This window comes from Alternaria viburni (genome assembly GCF_023758015.1).
Source record: "Alternaria viburni strain BMP 2772 chromosome Unknown scaffold_39, whole genome shotgun sequence".
NCBI lineage: Eukaryota > Fungi > Ascomycota > Dothideomycetes > Pleosporales > Pleosporaceae > Alternaria > Alternaria viburni.
In genome coordinates, this window is record NW_026055808.1 from 33,463 (window position 1) to 57,492 (window position 24,030).

At 52.6% G+C, this 24,030-nt stretch overlaps 9 protein-coding genes across 9 annotated transcripts; 4 read left to right on the forward strand and 5 right to left on the reverse strand.

The window, feature by feature from the left end:
- Positions 1-651: 651 nt before the first annotated feature.
- Positions 652-3,085, forward strand: J4E79_011235 (uncharacterized protein; the record flags this gene model as incomplete). Its single annotated transcript, XM_049360066.1, has 8 exons — positions 652-688; positions 744-864; positions 916-1,052; positions 1,102-1,392; positions 1,446-1,748; positions 1,801-1,915; positions 1,968-2,685; positions 2,753-3,085. 8 exons carry the CDS (start codon positions 652-654, stop codon positions 3,083-3,085), a joined length of 2,055 nt encoding a protein of 684 aa, XP_049205424.1.
- Positions 3,086-4,784: 1,699 nt separating this feature from the next.
- J4E79_011236 (uncharacterized protein) lies at positions 4,785-8,318 on the reverse strand (the record flags this gene model as incomplete). The annotated part of the gene is made up of 4 exons (XM_049360067.1): positions 4,785-4,906; positions 4,962-5,450; positions 5,619-7,132; positions 7,894-8,318. 4 exons carry the CDS (start codon positions 8,316-8,318, stop codon positions 4,785-4,787), a joined length of 2,550 nt encoding a protein of 849 aa, XP_049205425.1.
- Positions 8,319-9,039: 721 nt separating this feature from the next.
- J4E79_011237 (uncharacterized protein) lies at positions 9,040-9,926 on the reverse strand (the record flags this gene model as incomplete). The annotated part of the gene is made up of 2 exons (XM_049360068.1): positions 9,040-9,459; positions 9,510-9,926. The coding sequence occupies 2 exons, from the start codon at positions 9,924-9,926 to the stop codon at positions 9,040-9,042; spliced, it is 837 nt and encodes a 278-aa protein (XP_049205426.1).
- A 574-nt stretch (positions 9,927-10,500) lies between these two features.
- On the reverse strand, positions 10,501-12,194 carry J4E79_011238 (uncharacterized protein; the record flags this gene model as incomplete). The annotated part of the gene is made up of 2 exons (XM_049360069.1): positions 10,501-11,028; positions 11,568-12,194. The coding sequence occupies 2 exons, from the start codon at positions 12,192-12,194 to the stop codon at positions 10,501-10,503; spliced, it is 1,155 nt and encodes a 384-aa protein (XP_049205427.1).
- Positions 12,195-12,917: 723 nt separating this feature from the next.
- Positions 12,918-14,209, forward strand: J4E79_011239 (uncharacterized protein; the record flags this gene model as incomplete). The annotated part of the gene is made up of 4 exons (XM_049360070.1): positions 12,918-12,976; positions 13,034-13,634; positions 13,809-14,126; positions 14,177-14,209. 4 exons carry the CDS (start codon positions 12,918-12,920, stop codon positions 14,207-14,209), a joined length of 1,011 nt encoding a protein of 336 aa, XP_049205428.1.
- A 245-nt stretch (positions 14,210-14,454) lies between these two features.
- J4E79_011240 (uncharacterized protein) lies at positions 14,455-15,725 on the reverse strand (the record flags this gene model as incomplete). Its single annotated transcript, XM_049360071.1, has 2 exons — positions 14,455-15,601; positions 15,652-15,725. The coding sequence occupies 2 exons, from the start codon at positions 15,723-15,725 to the stop codon at positions 14,455-14,457; spliced, it is 1,221 nt and encodes a 406-aa protein (XP_049205429.1).
- An 812-nt stretch (positions 15,726-16,537) lies between these two features.
- On the reverse strand, positions 16,538-18,574 carry J4E79_011241 (uncharacterized protein; the record flags this gene model as incomplete). Its single annotated transcript, XM_049360072.1, has 1 exon — positions 16,538-18,574. The coding sequence occupies one exon, from the start codon at positions 18,572-18,574 to the stop codon at positions 16,538-16,540; it is 2,037 nt and encodes a 678-aa protein (XP_049205430.1).
- A 1,663-nt stretch (positions 18,575-20,237) lies between these two features.
- On the forward strand, positions 20,238-20,795 carry J4E79_011242 (uncharacterized protein; the record flags this gene model as incomplete). Its single annotated transcript, XM_049360073.1, has 3 exons — positions 20,238-20,364; positions 20,413-20,510; positions 20,562-20,795. The coding sequence occupies 3 exons, from the start codon at positions 20,238-20,240 to the stop codon at positions 20,793-20,795; spliced, it is 459 nt and encodes a 152-aa protein (XP_049205431.1).
- Positions 20,796-21,172: 377 nt separating this feature from the next.
- On the forward strand, positions 21,173-21,937 carry J4E79_011243 (uncharacterized protein; the record flags this gene model as incomplete). Its single annotated transcript, XM_049360074.1, has 1 exon — positions 21,173-21,937. One exon carries the CDS (start codon positions 21,173-21,175, stop codon positions 21,935-21,937), a length of 765 nt encoding a protein of 254 aa, XP_049205432.1.
- Between the last annotated feature and the right edge of the window lie 2,093 nt (positions 21,938-24,030).

Sequence of the window (24,030 nt, forward strand, 5' to 3'; positions counted from 1 at the left end):
CAGGTTCCGCAAGCCATCGCGAGCTACGCGCGACAACGCCTGCATCACAACCAGCAAAGCCCACGAGTATACCATGTGAAATAACACCCCCACCGTGCAAGCGATCGCGCACCTGCATACACGCAAATCAACCGACCAATAACAAGCTTTCACGCAGCGGGAGGGGTCCGCGCTAGTCCGCAGCCAGAAGCTTGTAGGCAAAGCACCGCCTTCCCACAACCACGACATCATCACAATGCGCGAATTATCCCCCCCTTGGCGCACGCCGGCGAAGCAAGTAAAATGTAGCCCATCCTACTTTCACGTGCGGTTTCGTCGCCGCAATAGGCAAAACCAGGCCCACGATGGCAGTGGCTGAGCAACACCGCTGATCACGAGATAAATCCCTCATACAATTATTTCGCTGGGCCTTTGTACCCAGGCCGTTTTGCGCTGTAGCTCACGTGTTTTCTGGGTGATTCTGCACTCCTCTTCTTCTCCTTCTTATTCCATTCCCAATACACTGGTAACTTCCTGTACTCTGGACTTTGAACACGAAAGAGTTATTTTTCCTTTCGCTTACCTCGCCCTTGCGCTTTCGTTGCGTTGCTGCACGTAGCGATAATCCCTCAGTGTGTCAGTGCGGATTGAGCGCATAGCGACAAAGGCAATATGTGGAAGCCGCCAATCAACTTCATTACGCTGCATTGTAAGTTGCACACGGTTCCGTCTGATCCGGGAACGGCATGGCTAACGGGGTGTAGATGCATACATTCTCAGTTTCGGGATTCTGGCCCTCATCATCATCTATCCCTATGGCAATCTCTCGGCTATCGATGCGTACTACTTTGGTGTCAGCGCGTCGACTGAATCTGGCTTGAACCCGTAAGTCTGGGTTGGTGTACTGGGATGGTAGCCGTGCTGACAGTGCGTTAGTGTTGATGTCAAGGCTCTCAAGACATACCAGCAGATCTTTGTTTACATCACGCCTATTGTTACAAATCTGGGATTCATCAACGTACTCGTCGTCGTTGTGCGACTACGCTGGTTCAAACAGAAGCTCAAGGGCATTGGTATGTTGAGCGTCGCTCTAAGCCTGCAGCTGAAGCTAACCCCCAACAGCGGCGGCACACAGTAGACCCAAGAGCTTGCAACTGTCTATGAGCCGGGCGCAAACAATCGACAATACCGCCGACACACGAAAGATCGAGGAGGGTCTCACCGGCGAGACCACAGTCTCGGAAAAGCAGCCTGTTGCCACTGCAGACGAGTCAAACGACCAGCCTTCCGCTCCTGCTCCTCGCATCACATTCGCCCCGGATCCTCGACCTCATGTCAACGAAAAGGGCGCTTTGTATGTCCCTGGTCCACGAGAACGCGACAATGGCGAACGCATCACTTCGATGTCGGATGGTAAGCCTGCCGATTGGACTTCCATGAGAATATGCATAACATGATCGCTACAGAGGAAGACGAAGACGAAGACGACGATGAAGACCGCATCAAGCCCGTCGCAGAGTCAAGCAACCCACTGCGTCGCCTGCGGTCAGAGACAAGAAGTATGAACACGCGTACCATGAGCAAGGCTACCTCCGTAGACCGCGCTGTATCCTCCATCTTCGTTCTTGGAAGTACCGCAAGCGGCGCCCGTCGTAGCGAAGACAAGCCGGCACGCAAGACACCCACCATTGACCTGAGCTCCATGACCCGGGAAGAGTTGGGTGGTGTTGAGTACCGCGCACTGCAAGTCTTGCTCAAGGTTACTATTGGTATGTATCGAGAGCGATGTATTTGGCTCGCTCATGCTGACTATTATTCCAGGATACTTCGTCGGCCTACACACGCTTGGAGTCGTTTGCTTACTCCCATGGATTCACACCGCACCAGCCAAGTATCAAGACTACCTCGCCTCTCAGGGTCAAGACAAGACGTGGTGGTACGCTCCACCCCCTCTTACACCACATGATCTCCATGCTAACATGTCCCAGGGCGTTCTACTCCGCCCAAACCATGGTCGACAACCTCGGCCTGACCCTCACACCCGACAGCATGGTAACCTTCCGCGACGCCACCTGGCCCATGCTAGTAATGTCCTTCCTCGCCTTCGCCGGCAACACATTCTACCCCGTCTTCCTACGCCTGCTCATCTGGTCCATCTACAAAATCGCACCCGCCGCTTCTTCCCTCAAAGAATCCCTGCGCTTCCTCCTCGACCACCCGCGCCGATGCTACACCCTCCTCTTCCCCAGCACCGCCACCTGGATCCTCGCCTCCATCCTCTTCGCCCTAAACTTCATCGACACGCTCCTCATCATCGTCCTAGATCTGGATAATCCCGAAGTCAATAGCCTGCCAGTAGGACCCCGCATCCTCGCCGCTATCTTCCAATCCGCATCCTCGCGCCACACCGGTACCGCGACTTTCAACCTCGCCGCCGTGAACCCAGCCGTCCAGTTCAGTCTGCTAGTCATGATGTACATTTCCATCTACCCCATCGCCATCAGCATACGCATGAGCGAGAGCTACGAGGAGAAATCCGTGGGGCTCTACGCCGGGGACGAGAATCTCGATGAGCAGAAGGGTGGTAAGACGTATCTTATCAGCCACATGCGGAACCAACTCAGTTTCGATTTGTGGTATATCTTCCTGGGGGTTTTCATGATTTGCATTGCGGAGAGTGATAGGATTATGAGTCAGGAGGACTATGTAAGCTTGATCGAATCCACGAAGCGGGTTTTCTTAGTTGGGAACGGCATACTAACGATATGGACAGGCTTTCAACGTTTTCGCCATATTCTTTGAAGTCGTATCCGCATACGGTAACGTCGGTCTTTCGCTTGGTCACCCGTCGAATCTCACATCGCTGTCTGGCCACTTCAACACGTTTGGCAAAGTGGTGATTTGCTTCATGATGCTGCGTGGTAGACATCGTGGTCTGCCTTATGCGCTTGATCGGGCGATCAATTTGCCTCATGACCTCATTACGGAGGATGGACAGGAGGACAGGTATAGAGATGAGGATGCCACGACAGCTGGCGGCGTTAGTGGGAGTGCGAGTGAAAGTGAAGGGAGGGAGAGGAAGATGATGAAGAGTTTTACGCAGTAATGTTGACATGGTCATTTTTATATAGAGGGGATTGAGTGGGCTTGTTGTATAGAATATACCGCGATGCGTTGGACGGTCATCTTCACAGGATACGCACGAATTTGAGATGTGAGGTTTACGTTTGACTAATGATACTTTGACTGCATATAGCTGACTATCTGATCACAGAACTCGAAAGCAATAATACGATGAAGTACGAAGCAGCTTATACAAGCCAACTTACCTACCCTCTAAGCAAGACACGAAAAGCTAAAGAAGGAAGAAAGACCAGGCTCTACGAGGATTTCGCATCAATCCCCACTTCCCGCTCATCACAGCCTACCAGTTCATCCAGCCAAACCCGCCATTGCTAAAGTTACTCCCCATCTGCGGCCGACGCTGAGTTCCTAGATGAGCTCCATACTCACCATCGCTACCCATCCTTCGCGGCGCCTCGCGGCCCTCACTCCCCCGCACCGCACTACTACGATACAAACCGCCACCACCGTAACCGCCAGACGTCGAGGGACGCTCGTACCCGCGATCAATACTAAAGCTAGTCTGTTGCGGCTCGCGGAAACTAGATGCGTACGACGGTGTGGCGTATGAGGAAGTGCGGGACGAGGAAGAAGAAGTGCTGGGCCTACCCATGCTAGCGAGGAGACGCGATGTAGTAGACGGCTGCTCGAAACGAGAGGAGCCGAGCGGACTAACGGAGCGATGGTCGTCGTATGAGTGCTTGTTAGTGTATGCGCGGGGCCGCTCGGAAGCGCGCATTGGGCTGAGGTCGCGGTACTGGTACCGGCTATCGTAGGGGTCGCGCTGGGATGCCGCGCGGCTGGGTCTAGAACTACCAGTTGTTTCACGACGGGGTTGGCTGGTGTAGTCGCCGTAGGGCTGGGAGAAGGGCTCGGTCATTCTACTGGAGCTCGATGCGCCATAGGGGTCACGGCTGGAGGATGAGTAGGGGTCACGGCGGGAGGAGCGGCTGGAGCTAAAAGGGTTGTCTCCGCCGAAGAAGGATCCGAAGGGCATGTTGGGTTATAGAGATGAGGATTTGGTTGGTGTGTTTGTTGGAATGGGTGGATGAAGACTGTAGTGGTCTCCAAGCTGTAGTCGTGTGTGTGTGTGTGCGAACTGTTGATGTGATGCCGTCAACTAGGGGCCAGACTGGGAACTCTTTTAAACACTTCGATCCGTCGCCAGTCGTGACGAGACAGTGCGAGTGAGACCATGGTGTTGATGAACGATATGATGGGCCGGCGTGTGGTGTCGAAGAACATGCGGCAGAGTGCTAGATCGATGTGTGGTGTGAATGTATGTACCTGCGCCACTGTGAATGAGGAATGTATATAGTGAATTGACGGTGGGGATGAAGGAGGACCGGGGAGAAGATACGGTTATGTACTGGAAGGGGATAGAAGCTGTCTTAGCGACAGGAAAGACATTCACTAGGTAGTTGAGCATTGAATCGGTTTTGTGTTTCGTGAGGCTACGTAATAGGCTTCATAGGATACAAGACGCGATCCATCCTTGAGAAGTCCGTGGGCTTATTTCAGTACCGCTTAGGAACGAAGTTACAGGCTCTGATAACGGCGGCGCACCATGTCAATATCTTCCTGACACCTCAAACAAGAAATAACTGAAGAGGTCTGCGGACTGAATTAAGATGAAAACGGGCGAACTAGATAACCCAACGTCGGTGCAGGTCCTAGGGTGTTCAGTCTTTTCCTAGATTGACGTGATGGTACGCTTCTGTGGCGATGCGGGCGGGCTCATAGACAATGATAGAAGACTGTCGAACCCAATAGTCTTGGTGAGCGATCAGGAAAGCTGACAGACCTACCAGCGTTCATATCAGCGACGTGCCCACGACCTTTCAACACAACCTTCTTACCTAGCAGAGTAATGACTGTCGTGATGCCTATGGCACGACCGGAACGAGCTTTTGCAGCCCGTAATCGGGTTGGAGGGATGTTGGCGATGGTTATGATGGATGAGTATGACGATAGTGGATGTTCTTGTCTCCAAATCGCGATTGCGCTGTCGATCCTTTGGAGCGATTGAGATGTCATATGTGGATACGCGGTACGAGCCTGTGCGATCAGTCCAAGAATTTCTGCCTCGTTTTCAAGATTCCATAGCTTGACCAGCTCCCCCAATGACACGTATCCTTTGTTGTTCTGCCCAAGAATGTGACCAGCACTTCCCTCTTTCGGCGGTGCAAGAAGCTTTGTCATCAGTACGTGGTCATCTTGTATGTTGACCCACATAGCTACTGGCTTCCTTGGAGAATCTTCAGATATAAGTTTAGACTCGATCAAGATTTCCGTTGTGTGAACACCTTTTGCTTCGTCGCGCTCCAGAAATAGTACGATGAGCTGACCTATAGTACGAGACCACGAGGGCTCGCTATAACGATTGATTCTCGAACAATTCATAAGGAATCTGGGCCACAAATAATGTGTGACAGGTGACGCGCTTTCGTTCAAGAGTCTTTCAAAGCAGCTCACGATTTTCTCTAAGTCTTCAGTTTTTTCGACCTTTAACAAACTCTGACTTAGACAGTGTAGGACGATACCGACTAGCTGGTCCGATAGCGGTGGTTTGTGAGGCCTTGTAATCCGCCAGAGGATATATGAAGCGTTGCCGAAGAACGCCGAGTACGAAACCGGGGTAGTAATGGGGACAGTAACATGGTTTTTCCAATCCTCGGAGTCGGAGTAGCAGCTTGTTGGTTGAGCGACCAGACCAGCAGCAAAACCCTGATGAACAACGCGTAGGATATATTCTTTGGATGGAGGTAGCTTATTCTCTAGCCAGCCTGGGAACTTTCGTGACACTGTAGACTCCAATTCTACAAGGAACTCGAAGTGTGACCTATCTTTCCCAGCGCGAAACCGTAGCTCCATGAGGTTACCGTACAGGTACGACCAGTATAGCGGCTCGATCAGAGAACAAGGTGTGGCTTCATACTCTGCCAAATGCATTTGGGAGATGGCTTCAATAACATCAAATCCAACTAGTTGCTCAGCCGTGGTTTCAACGACCGCCGGACGTTCAAGGAATTCGACGATAGTTCGATGAACGAACACAACGTATCTGGATCCGGCAGGCTTAGAGGGGTTGGGATAAGTTTCCGGTCTTGTGTACCATGACGACTTCGGCCTAAGCGCCACCCCCCCGTACTTCTCCCTACGCGCACGATCCTTCTCATCCTCCTCGTACTTCTCTCTATGCTTAGTACCCCCCTCCCACAAGACGGATTTCTCATTTATGACTTCAGGGGTGGGCCGGTCCTCGACCAGTCCTCTACAACAGGCTTGCAATAGCCTCCGAGCTTTTTGGGTCTGCGTTTTGTACCATGTGTGTGGGTCGAACTCGTTTTGAGTGTCCAGCTGGGTCAATACGGGAGGTTCTTTCGTTGCAAATTGGCCACCTGCCTGATATTCGTCCAGGTATAGACAAGACAGCAATGATAGTCCGCCTGGTAAAGTCTCAGCTTTCTGTACCATCGCAAAGATCTGATACGCTTTCTTCCGCTGTGATTTTTGTATAGATCCAAGAAGATGCTCGAACAGTTCCTCCAACTCAGTAGGAAGCGTCGCCAATTCCTCCTTGAAAGATGATGTGTCGCGGCCATCTTCCAAAGCTCGGCGGAGCTCCTTGATGACGAGCACCACCCAGAGAAAAATGCCGTCCGATCTATTGACGATATCTTGTGTGAGACGCTCCAGAGTGGCGGCTTCGGGTATAGATCCGAGCTTGGATCGCGTGAAACACTCCATATCGTGCCTAGTCAGTTCCTGTAACCGAATCCTTGGGCCATCGGCGAATGCGTTCACGAACACGTTATGTTCTCGACTGGATACGCATAGCTTAATGATATTCGGTGAGGTTTGGACCCAGAAGCGAAGTGCGTCGACCAGGTAGCTATCATCGTGCTGGGCGGTGTCCTCAAACTCATCCAAGGCATCGATGAAGAAACAGAATCGATAGGATTCCTGAACGGCTTTGTTCTTCAGGAGAGCTATCAAGGCATCGAGAGTTTTCCGTAGAGGCATCAGACTTTGAAACGCTATCAGTCTGTCCTCCTCCGTTATGAGTGCCCAGTCACGTGGGAACGCGATCTTGATCAGGGCAGGATGAGCACTCAGTATATCGAAAAGAAGTGATCTCATCATCCCATTGAACGACTTCTGCAACGGCTGCTTTCCAGGTTTCCAGAAGAAGTGGTTGGTCATTACAAGTTCTGCATCACCTATAAGTCGTCAGCTTACCACCGTCTCGATCTTGACTGGTCACAAACCTGCCCACTCCAACAATCGCTTCCGTGTCTCGGGATGATCGAACAGAAATTTCATGAGTGTGGACTTCCCGGATCCTAGCTTCCCAGCGACGTGAAATATACCACGGCCTTTAGAAAGCCACGATATATATAGCTCACGTGCGTTACTTGCCAGAGTAGTGTCATGCACCCTGGCCCATGGGTCCACAATCCATCGAAATGTGTCGCAATGCTCTTCTTGTATAGTTTCAGCCCTGGTGTGCATCTCATCGAAGGCGAGAGATTTCAGAATCGCACGTGATGCGTCTCCTTCTATAGTCAATTTCGTCAGTCCGAGAAGGGTTTTGATCTGATCTTGGGCCTCAACACTCAGTGAAGCAACACAAATGCTTTGGCGGAGCTGTTTGATCTGTTGCGGTATGACTTCTAGCATAGCATGACTCGAATGCGCAAGGGTTGTAAGAGCCTCAAGTTGCGCTTGCACTTCCGAACTATTCACATTAGGGAAGTGCCCAAGAGCGACGTCTTGACATTGACTAACCTGGTCAACTTGCTGAACTGCAGGTGCAGCTGGCTACGGCAATGTGCTAGCCTCTCTTCAAGTTCCTTCTTTTCGTCATTGTACTTGATGTTTTTGATCGCTGACCGTAGAGTGCCAAGCGTTGAGTTCGGCTTGCCAGGAGCGATTTTCTTCAAAAGGTGGAGAATCTGCTCCGACAGCTCACGACACTCTTGAGCTAACCGACGGAGGGCTTGTTGATCTTGGCTGTTCGAGTCCGTTATTGGGAGCTTCAGCCTCCAAGTTAGATCGCGCATCTCAATGGTGACTTCCTCCAGGCTCTTGTTCTCCATCGTCATGCCGCTAGTAGAGTCGTGTATCTCTTTCGCAGAACCGATCAGCTTTGCGCCGAGGTCGACAAATTGGACGATATTGGCAATCAAGCCAATCGCTGTTAAGGCTTCCATGGTGGATGGTGTGCAAGATCCAGGTTTCCATGTATGAGGCCAAAATCGGAGCTGGAACGGAATATCAAGGAGCAACCCAGTCTCCAGTTCCGGAACAAAAGACTACAGCTCTGGTGAGCTGAGAGTACACAGTGGGTGTCAAGACTCGAAGATACTTGAGATGGGAGACGGAAGGCGCGCAAGACAACCCCTCATTGTACCGCCCATGGCGAAACTGTGCCGCAACCATGCAGACATCCAATGTGAGCGCGTCGATTAGCGCTGCCGTCCAATCTATGCACGGTAATGGAGGCTGTGTACGAGAAACATGTATGGTGACGCATACGAAAAGTGAGTGGAGGGGTTAAAGTGAGTGCAGGCTGCACATAGAACGGGAAGGTACCACCCACTACCCTGCACCGTTTCGAAGGAAAGAGCCGGACACCCACTACGACCCTGGTGACGATAAGAAGGGTAAGTAACCTAGATGTCTCCGTTATCCTGGGAACCTTCTTGGCCTTTGTTGCTGTGGGCAATGTAGACTGCGGCGCACCTGTTTAGTTCCTTCCTTGCGTAAGTGCTCGCGCGGGGTCGCAACATCACTGTGCTGTGTGGGTGAAGAACATGGGGCAAAAACCCTCTGGTTCGTTACGGCCGTTCCTTGCGCATGTACATGATCTACACGATCTACACGTTTCCAGTGTCCTCACCTATCGCACCTCTGGTATCTTCCTGAGCACGATCAGGTAGCCGGCGGCGTAACCAGCCCATCGCAATCCTTCGCTTCCACCTGGGTATCATCCTCCTTCTCTATCCGTCTCGACTTCGCACCGATCGCACCGCCAGGGTGATTCGTCCTAAACACAGCTTTCGTCTCATCTTGATGCAGCGCCTCGGCGACAGTCAACGCCAACATATCGCCCACCGCAATGGTGACGGTGGTGCTAGTCGTCGGCGCGCAGACCCCAAACGAGACCTCCTCCAACTCATGTATGGGCGCAGGCAGCAGTATGGAGTTGGGCCGGTCGTCGAGGAGCGGGCAGTCTGAGGGTTTCGTATGCGATGTGATGGCGAGGATGGGCGTGTGGGAGGGTATGTGTTCGAGGAGAGCCATGAGCTCTGCTGTCTTGCCAGAGTAGGAAATGAACATGATTGCGTCGTTCTACTTATATCAGTACAGCCCTTAACATCTAGGGTTTGGATATAACTTACCTTCCTGATGTCACCGAGATCCCCGTGCAGTGCCTCAGCAGCATGCATGAAGGAGCTCGCTATGCCCAAACTCTTCATCGTCGCGACCATCTTGCGCCCCACCAGTCCGCTCTTGCCCACTCCGCATATTATGAGTTTACCGCCAGTCTGGCTGGTCTTTGTGATGACTTCGACAGCCTGGAGGAGACCATCGCGCGCCACATGGTCGGACTCGTAGAGAAAAGTGACCTGCGAGAGCGCGGTGGCAGCAGTCGAAAGAACGTGGACGGCGCGCGAGAGCAGACGCGATCCTTCAGAGTCGCTTGCGGCTAACGGCGGGGTAAGAGGTTGGGTATCAGAGCCCGCTCGTTTTCTCTTCAGTGATGCTGGCGGGGACGATGTGCGTGATAGTGGAGAGGTCTCAAATGTCGCGGTCATGTTGGTGTGAAATGTGGAAGATCGGCGGACGTGACGTGAACGCAGGGTCAACTGCTGCTGTATATCAACAAGGCCCTGGCGATCTATGCGACAGGTCTACACATGCGCGATCTAGATTAGTCTTCCTCGGGCAGCATCGGAGGCGGATCCCAGTTTAGTAGGCGTAATACACTTATCGATGTAGCAGCGCGACGCGACACAACCACCAGACGGAGTTGCAACAAGCCCTGGAGGGCCTGATAGCCCCTCCATGATGACAATTCGTCGCATGCCGGCTCGAAACAGGCTTCAGGCCTCGTCCGCTTACTCGGAACATACCAGAAGGCCGAGGGCGCGAGCCAGACCAGTAGTCTATGGTGATAAAGAAAAATGGATGGCGATATCTACGCTAGAGATGACATGCATGCAGCATGGGCCCGCGACTAGGCCGGAAGCAAAGATAGCCGTTGTCATCAGTCGAGACCAACCATCAAACCACGTTTCTGTCACTGTAGCGTCTGATCGCGAGGAATAGTCGTCCATGTTTAAGGTAGGGAACTGCATACGTGCGTACACGGCAAACCGCTAGGTCCCGCTATGCTGAGGGCGGAGCGCCCGCTGCTTCGGTGAGTTTTGCCCGCCGAGCCCCCATACAAACCAGCCCCTCCTCCACCCCGTCAAGCTTTGTCATGCCCAATTCCTTCCTGTAGAGCGCTTGCGCTTGCTCGCCGCCGGTCAAGAGGACCATCCACCGGAGGTTTTCCATTCCGGCGCAGATCTCGCGACAGCATGCGATGAGCCATTTGCCGAGTCCTTGGCCCTGGTGTTCGGGGACGAGGTAGACGTCTGTGAGGTAGGCGAGCGTCGTGTAGTCGGTAATGAAGCGCGCCATCCCAATAGGCTTCTTGATGCCGTCCGAAACAGAGTATACACCGAGGGTGAGACTGTTGTCAAGCATGGTCGACAGGTCCGTGAAAGAGAGCGGTTTCGCCCAAAACATTGCGTCCGTCGCGTAGGCTTCCTGGACGAAGGTGTACGGAAGGAGCGACCGGTCGGAGGATATGAGGTAGGTGCCCGAAGCGACAGTGCGCTCCCATTGGAAGGTTTTTGAGTCCATCTTGTGCTTGGATTGATGATTTAGAGTGTGTGGTTGCAGATGTTGGCGAGCAGCTTCCCAATATACCTTTCGAGTCAACAGGTCCTGTGTTCGGAGATATTCGCGACCCCTCGCGCCCTATACGCCGACACCACCCAACCACCATGCGACAACGCGACGACTTCACCTCCATTCTCCGTGCTGAACCTGGAACATATGGCATGCGCGAATGGATGCCGCGATGCAGAAGCGAGGAGGTAGTCACCGCGACTGCCTTTTTCAAATGGCGGCACTCATGTGAGGAAGGTGCATACATACGCGTACACCGTTGAGATTATGAGAACAAGTAGTTGATTGCACGCTACATCTAGCATACGCCTGTTCAATCGCGCTTACCTACTCACTTGTAATACGCTGTGAGGATGTTCACTCCCGGTCGCATTATGGCCACCTGCAGTCACGTGCCGATCACGCCCCTGTTCTTGATCAGTAAAGCTTTCTAACACCAGCAGGACTGACCTACAATCGCGACCTTCGCAATGCGCCATCAGCGTGTCTTTCCAAACGTCTCGGTCCAGGGTGGCGGGAGTGACGCGAAAGTCTTCATACCCATCCAGCGCCCCATACAACTCATAGCCAGCCTCGATCAGCTGCAGCATCAGAGGAAATAGCGCGCTTATGCGTTCCGAGAGCAGGAACATGTTGAATTCCTCGTCATACGAGTATGCACCTGGGCCATAAATGTAATCTACTCGCAGGTGGAAAACGATCGATGCGCCAGGCGCGAGCTTGAAGAGACACTGCTGGAGCGGAGTGACGTTGTCTTCGTCTTCTTGTTCGCACACTTCGACTTCGAGATGGCGCAATAGACGATCGCTTTCCAGACCGAGACCCCAGATGTCAGTTTCGAAGAACTCGGCGACCTCCGCAGGTGTGAGGAACAGCCACAATTTGGTATGATAATACCAGCGACGTGCAAACTCGCTCATAGTGTCCAGATCAACAAATTTCTCGCTACACATATGCGCGTATCCGTATCCGCGTTCCTCGGCGAAACCCGCAATAATATCCCGGTATGGCTTGTCGACGTCATCGAGGTCATCGTCGTTGATGGAGAGAGACTCATCTCGAGCAGGGGAGAGGATGTGGTCGTATATCATGTCCCGGAGCTCGCGGGGAAGCTTATGTTGCATGGCGGTACACAATGCCCGACAAGACTGCTGGGCGTAGTGTTCGACATGAGCATCGGCGAAGTCTTCGTATTCTGACAGCGTACGATCCAGACTTGCGATTTGGGACGCCGTGAGTAGTGGACTGTTCTTGTCCAGAACATGGTCGATAAGTGCGCAATATCTGAGTGTGCTGGTCCTCATATTAGTACTGAACAACCACTCCATTAATGACCCAGGTGTCTACATTGCCTTCAGGGTTATCGCGACTTTCATTTTTGTCCCCATGTATACTGCAGCTCGCCTGTTCAGATTCTTGTTTGAGGCTTTTGAGATGACTTACATGTACACGTTTTCACGAGTCAAATCGACTGTGTGAGCCATGTTGCTTTCGCTTTTGGGGGGCTTAGATGGTGGGGTTGAAGTTCTAAGAGATTTGGTTGGGTTGAATCAGGTCTGCAGGCTACATTAAGCTAAAACCTTGCAAAGTAGATAGCCTAACGTTAACGTAGGCTCTAGGCTGTTTGGGCTTTTTCTAGGTTAGCGTGACTGACCTGTAATCCACATATTTCACTCCGCAGGATGAGTATCTGGTCCGTGTGATCTTTCCCTTCACGTGCACTTTGGATGACTGATCGCAACGCCGCGCTGAGGAGAGCACCCACCCGTCGGTCCCTACAGTCTGAACTACCCGCCCCGACCTTTCTTCAATCACCTTCACGACTCACTTGTTATCCAGCCATCGCCATGGAGGTGCGCACTCCGCCCGCTGTAGGATTCTTTCTCGACCATGAATACGTTTCCCAGTAAGTTCCATCTGGGATCCACGAAGCTAGCATCTGGGCAGCTGCTAATGGTCCCAGTACCCTCGGGCATATCCGTATCCTGAAGCACATCGAAGCACCCGACCGAGCTAAGCTCAATCGCACAAGGCCTCATCAAAGGCGTAGTAATCTTACAGCAAAGACCCGACAACGATTCCAAAATCTCAAGCAAAAGCTGGCCAAAATCACAACAAAGCTAGACCAGCTCGAGGACGTTCTCCAGCAGTACTTGAAGGACTTCATAACGCACCGTCATCAAATCATTCTGGAACTATTTCAGACGAAGTTCGCCCGAGAACTTCGCGATGAGGTATACGGCTATATCCTCCGTGATCAGATGGCGATCAGTATCAATCATCATGACCTAGTGGCGTCTGCCTCACCAGCATTCGCCATTCCCGGTCACACGAGCGCAAGTCGTTCCAAGCACTTCCAGACGTCACTCACACGCAATGGCTACGGCCACTTACTTGAAGCGAGGGCGATACTCAAGGACACGATGCTGGAGCTAGCTCATGCATGGTACAGGCTCTCCACGTTTCGCTTCATGCACGCCCTCCACGTCGAACTATTTCTTAGAACCGACTTCCATGGCTTCGGCCTCGATACGCAGAAGCTAATCCGGAGTATTGAGGGTAAAGTAGCCGCCACGGATAGCTCTTGAGCTATTTTGCTAACTTTTTACTAGTATGTGTTCTCCTTGCAATCGGATCATCACGAGACAAGCGCGCAAACAAGAAGATGTGTTCTCCTTGCTACGCTTTAGCTAAGGCAATTCGAAGACATCTTGTTATCTATACTAACAGCTTGATAGCTATTCACCCCTGTCAACTCATCTGGAGATTGCGTCAAACTAGCCAAAGACTTGGCCGAGCTTCACACTCTCAAGACTGGTGCCAACATTCTGCTCAGCTTCCAAGCTATACCGACAGATGCAGTGAGAAGGGCAATGGCAGATTCCAGCGCAGCAATCCAGCCTCGGGATCTCGCACTCCTATTCCCGGGCATTCAGAAGTTGATTACAGCCGAATATCGTGTCACGGTGAAGCTGGGCTACCACTTGAAGTTCAAAGTTGTGAGCGAGGAGCTGACGGAGGAGTGTTGGAAGGAGAAACTCGAGGATCATGACAAAGTAAGTCCCTTCCTTGGTGTGCTGATAGACACTCGCTAAACTCGTCCCAGGTCATGCTTGCGAAACGCGCCCTCCGTGAATGAGCGGCTAGTGATGATTCTGGTTCGTCTGACGAGTTTTATGGGTCTGCGTTGGAGACTTCAGGTTCATGATAGATTAAGAATTCCAAGGTTATAGCCTGCGTTAGAGACGACAGGGTGATGAAAAAGGAAGAATGGCAAGGTCATAGCTTGTGCTGGAGACGACATGGCGATGCAAGGGTGCGGCGGAGAAGATCGAAAGACCCCGAGACGCTCCGGACGTGGTTATCAAGTTTCTTAGGTACAGATTAGTCCGTTTGTATTCTCCAATCGGAGTTGTAGTGGCGCTGTCTCCTCGCCGGTTGATAAGCCAGTATCTTCTCCACCCACAAATCATAAGTGATCTGTTCCTCGTTATTGACGGAGAACTCCAAACCATCATCCACCTTGAACACCAAACGGAGCCCAGCTGCACATAGCTTCTTGAATGTATCGAAGAGTCCGCTCTCAAGATCCTTAACAAACTCCAGTTTCTCGGTCACGCCGCGCTCCCAAAGAATGCGTTTATCTCGTGCCCATAAGGCCACCTCCATGATGCCATGTGAAAATGCGCTCCGGCGGGACCTGCTTCTAGTTGTTTTGTAGCTGAGAATCCCGAGCCTAATCCTGGTACCTTGCTTGAACTGCAGTAACTGTTCCATTCGGTGGCGCAGCAGTGGCAGTTGCCATGGCGGTACACCATGGCGATCTCGCGCGACGAAAGCCATGGACATCTTAAATTGAACATTCCTGATATGGTCGCGTGGCACAATGCCCAGCTGCCAGCGATCTTGGGTAGCGAGATCGACGACGAGGGATAAGTCATCGGGTTCCCAGATGGCGAAGGTATTGACTCTGTACCAGTGCTCCACTAGTTCAACCAAGAACTTGTGGCCGACACGCTCGCACAGCCAGATGTCTGATAGATCCAATCGCGGACATTGCAGATCGAACGTCCAACGTTCGCGTCTCTGTATAGACGAACAGGCTCTTCCGCGTTGACCAACGTATGTACAACCTTGGCCATAGTCGTTGTAGTGAAGGTGGTCGTGATCTAAGATCCCAACGAGCCTAACGGTACTCGGTACAACAAGATATCCATAAATCTGGTCCCGAATCTCTCGCGCTGTAATCTTCTCGAGAAGTCCGTGACTTATAGAACGACGGACTTCTCTGTTGTAGTTGGACTTGGAAAAGATGCGTTTCCTCTTCAGTCCCTCAAGATAGATTTTGGGAGAAAGAGACTCCGCGTAGCTCTTCCAGACTTCCCAGGCGATGTGTATATCGTAGGCGTAAGGAGTGGAAGCAAGGCGAGCCTTTCCGAGCGATAGTGCTTTGACAATAAGGGGTGCTCGTCCTTTATCGTGGAGTAAAGTCTTGATCCTCTTTGTAGAGGGCGCTAGTTTGGCCCAGTCTCTTGGAATCATCAGCAAGGAAAGCTGTATCTCAAATAGGGTTTGCCTTACTCGTCAAGCATACCACGAACTCGCTTGAGCGCCCCAGCCGACGGTACTGGATTCTCTAGATGAGGTGTCGCCATGGTCTAGAAATGCTGTGGTTTGAGCAAATCGAGTTGCGCGCAAGGTGAACTCCGTAACATATACATATTCAGACTCCTACCGGGGTGCGGTGCAACTTCGGAAATGACGAGTTGGTTCATCGATCGGGTTTCGTGGTAGCATCACGCTATACAACAAGAGACGTATGACCCTCTTAGGAGCCTATATCACCTTGGGCTTTGGCTGCTCCTTTTCTTGCACACTGAGGTAGATGGCAGCGCACCTGTTCAGGATCCTTTTTGGATAGGTAAGATGGCAATGTCGTTGCGATCGCTCAGCTTGGGCGTGCAACACATTGAGCAATACCGGCTCGAATTCGTGAGTGTTGCAACATCAGCCGCCGTGTTCGAGTTGCCCGGATGCAGCCAGTAATCGTGTTTGGGTGTGACTTAACGCGTGATCACGTGAACAGTCTTTGCCAAGGATACTCCCATGATCGGCATTATGGGCAGCCGTCAAGAACGACGTGGTATTTGGCTAGGCGATCGCATTCTCTGCCGACGCAGGACGGCTCCATGCGCGATTGTTGTCAACTCGTTGATGGGGGCCCAAAGAGAGCTCTGCGAGGATGTTGATGGATGGCTGGAGACGTGCATGTGAAAGCCTCGGTCTCAAACTTTCAGGGGCGATGACGCCATCGCAGGGGAGTCGCACCCCATCGCGCCTGCACTACGCGTCTTTCAATAATTCTCACCACCTTACTTCACCACTATTGCAGTTCATTGTCGCATTGATCAGACATTATTCATTGTTATGCTGTTTATCTAGCTTTTACTTTCTTCTATTGATGCATCTAGATGGAGATCCACCTTCCCATCCAGGTATCCACGATTTGCTTCGCCTCGTCGACCAGACCCATGTCCAGCAGCAGTTGCGAAGTGCCGCGCACGGCGGAGTCAAGTGCTGAGAAGATCCAGGCGTGTGTGTAGCTGGTGTGCTCACCGATGAAGATGGTTTGGGCTTCGGTCTTGTAGTAGGCGGGCAGGAACAGGTCTTGTTGGCCAACGAATGGGGAAGCCCAAGCACCAGCTTGGTGCTCGTCGGTCTCCCAGCACTGCCGCTCGTATGCACCAGTCCACTGCTCGGAAGCCACATCGCCATGAATCTCCACCATCGCCCGCTGGACCATCGCTACGTGGTCTTCTTCGCTGAGCGCACCCACTGAGCGCGCAAGGGTACCAGAGATGTACGATCCGAGGATGACACCGGGCCCAGTTGAGTTGACCTTGTACGCGGGGTAGCAAACGCTGCCGATACCTGCGATGTCGACTGAGCCGCAGCCACCGATGATGGGCTCCGGGAGGTGTTCCCAGAAACGAGTCTTGTAGTGCAGAGAGACCTTGCAGGACTGCTGGTAGTTCATCTCGCTGATGGCGCGCGACAGAAGCGAGGAGTACTGGGGAAGATCCCAGAGCCTGACCTTGGAGAAAGGCACCGCAACGACTGCGTAGTCGTATTCCTCACTTTCCGGTTCCATGGCGAAAGGATCTTGGCGCCATTGGACAGCGATCTTTCCGGTGCTCTCATCGTGCTTCAGACCGGTTACCTTGCGCCCTAGAGTCAAACGGTCCTGGACGTGGGGGTAGAATGCACGCGGCAATGACTCCAGACCCTTGTCAATGGTTCGCCAATCCGTGGCTTTGAAGTATACAGTGTCGTATTCCCAGATCGGAGCGTCGGCGTTGCCGGTGATGTAGTCCACAACATCATCGCTGGCGTTCAGTGCGTACTTGATGTACGCAGCCTCGGACCAATGGAAGAGACCCTTGTCGACGGCATTCTTGTGAGCCTTGAAGACATTGGTGGCGATCTCACGCTCAACTTCCGGTGTGTATCCAACGAATTCTTCGTATGCCTCCTCCGCCTTCTCCACGGCCTCCTCATCTGGGCCCTCAGCTGCTGGCAATGTGTAGGCTGTTGCGTTGCTCTTGATCTGCGCTGCGCTAGGGATCCGGCCGTTTGGCAGACGGTACCCATTTGAGTTAGCGGGCAGGTTTGGGCTTGATTGGATCCAGTTGATGAAATTGACAGCAAGATCGCTGGTGTTGCCTCCGTTCATCTGGTTCAAGACGTCTCCGAGCTGGAAGACCATCTTGTGGTCATTGATTTCCAGTGTTTCGTTCTGGTCCGGGTAGGTGATCGAGACGGGGAATCGCATAGGCCCCATCTCTTGGTACTGGTATTGCTCGGGTGTGCTGCCTGCTAGGTACTTCGTCCTGATACGGCCGCCAATACGCTGCGAGGACTCATGGATATGCCAATCGTGGATGCCTACGGAGTCGAGGAGAAGACTTGTCATCAACCCCGACATGCCTCCACCAACAATGGCGATCTTTTTGCTCTTCTCGACTGCGGCGTACGATGCGTTGTTTTGCTTCGCCTCCATGTAGGCTACACCGTCGAACCAAGGACCCATGGCATCAGCCACGTCGGAGATCTCCTCTCGTTTCCTTGGTGGATGTTGGATCGAGATGGGCGCTGAGCTGCCAATCAAGTTGGATCCTGAGTAGGCGTGAAGGCATCCGCCGTGGACAGCATCATCTGGTACGATCCAGACGAATCGCTCGGGACGACTTGATCGCTTGATGTAGTGGGATGCCACGTCGTGGTGACCGTCGGCGTGGCTCTTCATGCCGCATTCGCCATACACCAGACGAATCTCGCCCTCGAAGTCATCGTCTCCGTAGCCGACATGGACGTTGTGTACCGAGTTGGATGTGACAGCCAGAGGCTTAAAGAAGACAACCTCCGATCGAGGAGCAACTGGGCTGGCAATAGCACCACCAGCCAAAGATAGGGCAGCCGAAGAGGCTGTGAAAAGACCCTTCATCGTGGTGTAAAGAAGAGATGGATGTGATGAGGAGTGTGAGATGAAGGGAAAGATGCCCTGCTCATATACGGATCTACATGCACGACCACAGCGGGCAGTACTACACAAGCTTACACCTTCTTTCGCATTCCCGTTGGTCACCAAGTCTTATCGTCGTAGGGCGTGGCTATGATCGTCGGAAGTTGTCGTTGCGACGGACCGTTTGCCGTTGGCCTAACAAAAATGCTATGCATTCGGCCGCGATAAGGACTACAGGGCGTCGCCATGCGCGACTTCTACAAGACTTTTCGTAAGTAAGATGGGGTACGCGACACGCCCAAATGCCTGTTACAGTTGACCCGCAGTATACCCTCGAAGCGAGGTGCAGTAGCGCTATGCAGTACGGGTGACAGTGTGGAGACTCAGCTTACAGAAGAGATGGCATTGTGGACTGAGGTTCCTACCAACGAAAAGATAACCCACATCGGATAAGACAGGAGTCTCGGCTTAGCTACGACCGTCATTCCGAGCGATCTCGGCTCTGATACCAGCGCTGCGTATGCAACTTCACGATACCACCTTGAACCATCCAATGCGATCCCCCTCGACGCCAAACATCATGGACCCCGCCAGGTCATTCGAACAAGCACGAAGGACGCAATTCTCACAAAACATGCCTCAAGATGAAGGCTACATAACCCATCGACTGCGTTGTTGCGAAGGTGACACAGAAGCGGGGTGCGTGCGATGATGTGCATGTTCGTCCAGCGCGACCCTACAACGCACTGAACGCGTTCATGTGGGGCTGAGCTACCAGCATGAGTCGGACACAAGATATGTCAAAAACGTGGCATAGAACTTCGTCCGGGAACAATGTCAAAACTCCGCAGGGAAAGCTTGTCCCTTCACGGTAGCAATAATTCGACAGGGGTCTGGATCCTCTCGGCAAATGAGCGGCAAGCCATGGATACCCCAGGTGGAGCCACGATTGCGATAACGCGCAACGGCTGGCCTAAACCCCGACTCTTATCTCAACACCCTGCAGCCTTTATCTCACGTTACGTCAGGACGAATGCGCGCTTCACAGTGCGCGTTAAACGCAGGATACAAATGCAGAGATATCTCGGCGCCCAGGCGAACTACATCTTCGACGGCCCTTCTCGCGATAGCTTAGCTGACCTCTGCTCCACCTCGCCACAAGTGCTATCCTCCTTCCTTTTCTAGTGCGTGCTGGATATCTACGCGGTTTTGAACCCCACGATGGCGCCGAAACGGTTGCGCGAGGCCCTGCCAACCTGAGTGTAGTGCAGGTAGTACAGTTCCTGGTGGACATTCCGGTACCTTGGAGCCGGCGGTGGACCGTTAACCATTACAAACGGGTCTGACTGTATCGCGGATCCTCAGCCGTGGCTGGAATCCAACAATACTGGCTGCATGTCGGAGTAACATTGGCAACGAGCTTTACCTGGTACATGGACACTCGCAGCTCTTGGAAGCCATGGCATTCGGTACAACGCGGGCGGTCAGACTTGACCGAACACGAAAGAGTCGGGAGATGATGATCCGCGAGCATTGCCAGCTCTTATAAGACTGTATAGGGCCAACGATATCGGAATACTCACATCATCGTACTCGTGCCTCTGTCAATACCCTCGCAGAACTCAATCGCTATACTCCATTCATCATGGTCTCTTTCACCTCCATCGTCACCACTTTCCTCGCCGTTACTGGTGCCGTAGTTGCCAAGCCAACACCAAAGCTCGCTGAGCAACCAGTTGTTACCTATCTTGGTACCCAAGGACCCATTCTCTGTATGCTACCAGCCGATGTCTGATGATTACGTGCTAATTACTGTCAAGCGAGCGGTGCATGGACATCTAAAGGCATAGTCTACACCTCTGGAACCGTACCTTCGTTCAATGGATCGATTGTAGCAGGTGGCATTGAAGCTCAAACGGTACTTGAGTTGCGTTCAAGTTCATCAAGGACTCATACTTACGCAATACAGGCCCAAGTCATCAAGAACATTGCGGTCATCCTCGAAGAAGCGGGTACATCATGGGACTACGTTATGAAGACCACTGTCTTCCTTGCCAACATGTCGGATTACAGCGCGATGAACGAGGTGTATGCTGCTATGCTGCCCACTCCCAAGCCAGCCCGCACGGCTGTTGAGGTCGGCAAGCTACCGGGTAACTTCTTGATCGAAGTTGAGGCCATTGCCGCCATTCCAGACTCATGAGGCGAAACAATTGTAAATAAGAGATAGAAACCAAGAGCGGTACCCCAAGCTGTATTGACAATGCGAAGTCTTCACAAGCGATACGAGTCAATTTTCCTTGACCTTCCGCGAGAGACGTAGATGTGACTATGCACATGGCGAGGTTCACACTACTCGAAGTCTTACGTCCAAATTACCGTACGATGCAAACCTGTGGAGGTGGAATGCCAACGGACTTGCTTTTGTTTCTACGGCGGAATTGGCTCCGCTCACGCATCGGTGAACCATGACGTTGAATGTGGGGTAGAACCAACACCATACTGCTGGAACAGCGCAACGTAGTACAAGACCAACAGGCCCGATATGATCGTATCCAGAACGACCGCAGCCTTTCCGCGATGCCTGAAATTCACGACCACGATGGCAAGCCCGTCCACCACCACATGGCACGTGTAAACGGCATCCGCCTCCACTACATCAAATCCGGATCCGGCCCACCCCTACTCCTCCTCCACGGCACACCCAAAACACACTACTACTGGTACCGCATCTTACCCCTACTAACCAAAAAGTTCACCATCATCGCCCCCGACCTCCGCGGTTTCGGCGCAACCGATAAGCCCCCCGCAAGCGAAGGCTACGATGGGCGCACCAACGCCAAAGACATGGCCGAACTCATGACCCAACTCGGACACGAGGAATTCTCCGTCCACGGCGAAGACCGCGGCGCAACATATGCCTTCTGCCTCGCAGGCCTATATCCCGAACGCGTGACCCACCTCTCCTTCTGCGAGATGCTACTTTCCTACGCCCTTACCAAACAAACGTTCTTCACGCGCAAAAACATCGCAGCGCAGTATAACCAAGCCGGCGTGTGGAACTGGCATATTCCCTTTTTTTGGCTGCCGCATGTACCCGAGATGTTGATTCAGGGGAAGGAAGAAGAGTTCTGGACGCATTTCATGAAGGCGGAGTGTTATAATCCTAGTGCGCTGGATCAGGTGGCTGTGAATGAGTGGGTGGGGTGTTTGAAGGCGCCGGGGGGGCTGAGGGGTGTGTTGGAGAGTTATAGGGCGCATTGGGTTAATGTGGATGTTGAGGAGGAAATTTTGACGGGGGGGAAGTTGAGGTGTTGTGTTATGACTGTTGGGGCGCCGGAGTGAGTCTGATGATGCAGTGTGTTGATGCGGCTTGATGCTGACAATTTCAGGTTTTTCGGCCCGCTGGTTAAGGAGCAGATGGAGTCTGCTGCTGAAAAGGTGCATATTTCGGAGGTGTTTGAGGAGTGTGGGCATAGCTTGGCACTTGAGCAACCGGAGAAGCTTGCCAATCTTTTGAAGAAGTTCATTCTCTAGACTCAATACGCTGGAAGCGTGATACTCAACATGAAGAAACTACCCATGTGAAGTCGATGCTCCGGCAACAACCTCCCCACCCCTTTCTCTAGCAACTAAACCCACAGTCTGTGGTACGACATCTACCGTCGCCGTAATAAGCTGTCAAGCACCTGCAGATATCGGGGGTAGCTTGTGTCTAGTGTTGATTAGAAAGTAAATTAGGAGACTCCGGATTGTAGGTCACTTACATCGAGACATTGCTCGTACCAGAGTGCGCAGATGTAGCACCATAAGAGCGGTTTTCCGTCGGCGGCTTCGGCCGCGACGGCTGCGTCGACTGCGGCGTCAATTGCAGTGACATCGGGGCGTAGGACCGATGATGTAGGGACTGCGATGGCAGTTGTGGCCATGAAGGCGGTGATGAGGGTGAGGAAGTGCATAGTAGGTGTCTATTACTGGAATAAGTTCTGATAGTTTTCTGCTCAATTGAGGTGTGAACTCTTTCAGACTGGTGTGATGGATTGTCTTTAGAGAGGTAGTACAGGCTCTTCTTATAGATGGGGAGGTTCCAATGCTGGCAGTATCGCGTCAACCGCGGCGCGAGCGCTATCACGGCGTGAACCTTCGCCGATGAGTGAAGGACGAAGTCGCGATTTAACCGCTGTATGTGTGAATGGTGGTCGCAAAAGCAGTGAACCCCCTTACTTATCATGAGGGGTAGTGTGTCGATTGACGAGCCTATGTGACGTATCATAATGAGATCGTTATCATCAGCAGGTGCGTCGTAACAGATCTGTCCCCGATCTTGTATATCGTGCCCCATATCGTATGGGTTCTCGTTGCGGCCAGATGTCGACAAGCTCAACACTCTTCAGTAGCTTGTTGCCCTGGAGAAGGTTCTAGCTCTTTTGATCCGTGTTTGCCCAGCCAGAGGGTACACGACCCGTATATCCGATGAGAATTGATAGGAGACGCTATTGCCTATAGCTCACAGTAGACTTTGGCAGTCAACGGCCTTCATCGGATCCTTGCACCGTTTCCATCTAGCTCTTCGATGCAGGCGTAGGTATACCTAGGTATTATGAGCTGCTCTTGTGTGAAACCTCCGCAGCTGATAGCGGCTTCCTACCGACAGCACATGCAACATAGCTAAAACTCCGCAACATCGTCTGTACAGTTGCGGCGTGGCACTGACGGCTCATGTCGATGACGTCGTGTCGCTGAACATACCCACCAGCGATTGAACAGTCAGGGGACCTCGGGAGTAAGGGCGTGAGTCACATCGGAGATGGTGTGCGGGACGTGGTAATCGGCTAGATCATGCGCCGGCCCGCTTTTGAGTCACACGAGGCAATCGAGATGCTGAAGGACGATGCATCACCAGGTGCGTGTTGAGACACCTGGGCACGCGTGGACGAAGACGACGTCACGTGGAATCTTATCGATAAGCTAGCGCCGGAATATCCTGACGCGGGCACCGCGAAACGTCACCTCACGACGCGTGCCATGGTTGCCTTCATCCTCCTTGTCCCCAATCGCGATCTGCCCATATGCCAACGACACCTGCTTCCTCTTTCGCTGGCAGTGTGCGCGTATGGTGTGAAACCCTGACCGGGTGACACGCGCTTGTCCTGTTCCTGTTCCGCTAGCTACCAGCTCCGCCGCCGGGAACGCACGATCGAGTCCTTTTCGCTTGCCGCTGACGCATCGGTCTCATACACCTAGCTCATACGAGCGCATTCGGACAGATATATATCGCTCGAGTAGTGGGAAGCCGGTTGTTGCTGGTAAATGCCGCAAGATCGCTACGGGAGATCATGCTGAATGCATGCTGCTTCGGCGCTGAGGTCGCCAAAGGGCGGGCCCCACCATCCTCAATACACATTCGGCGATGGTGACTTTCCAGTCATGCTGGATAA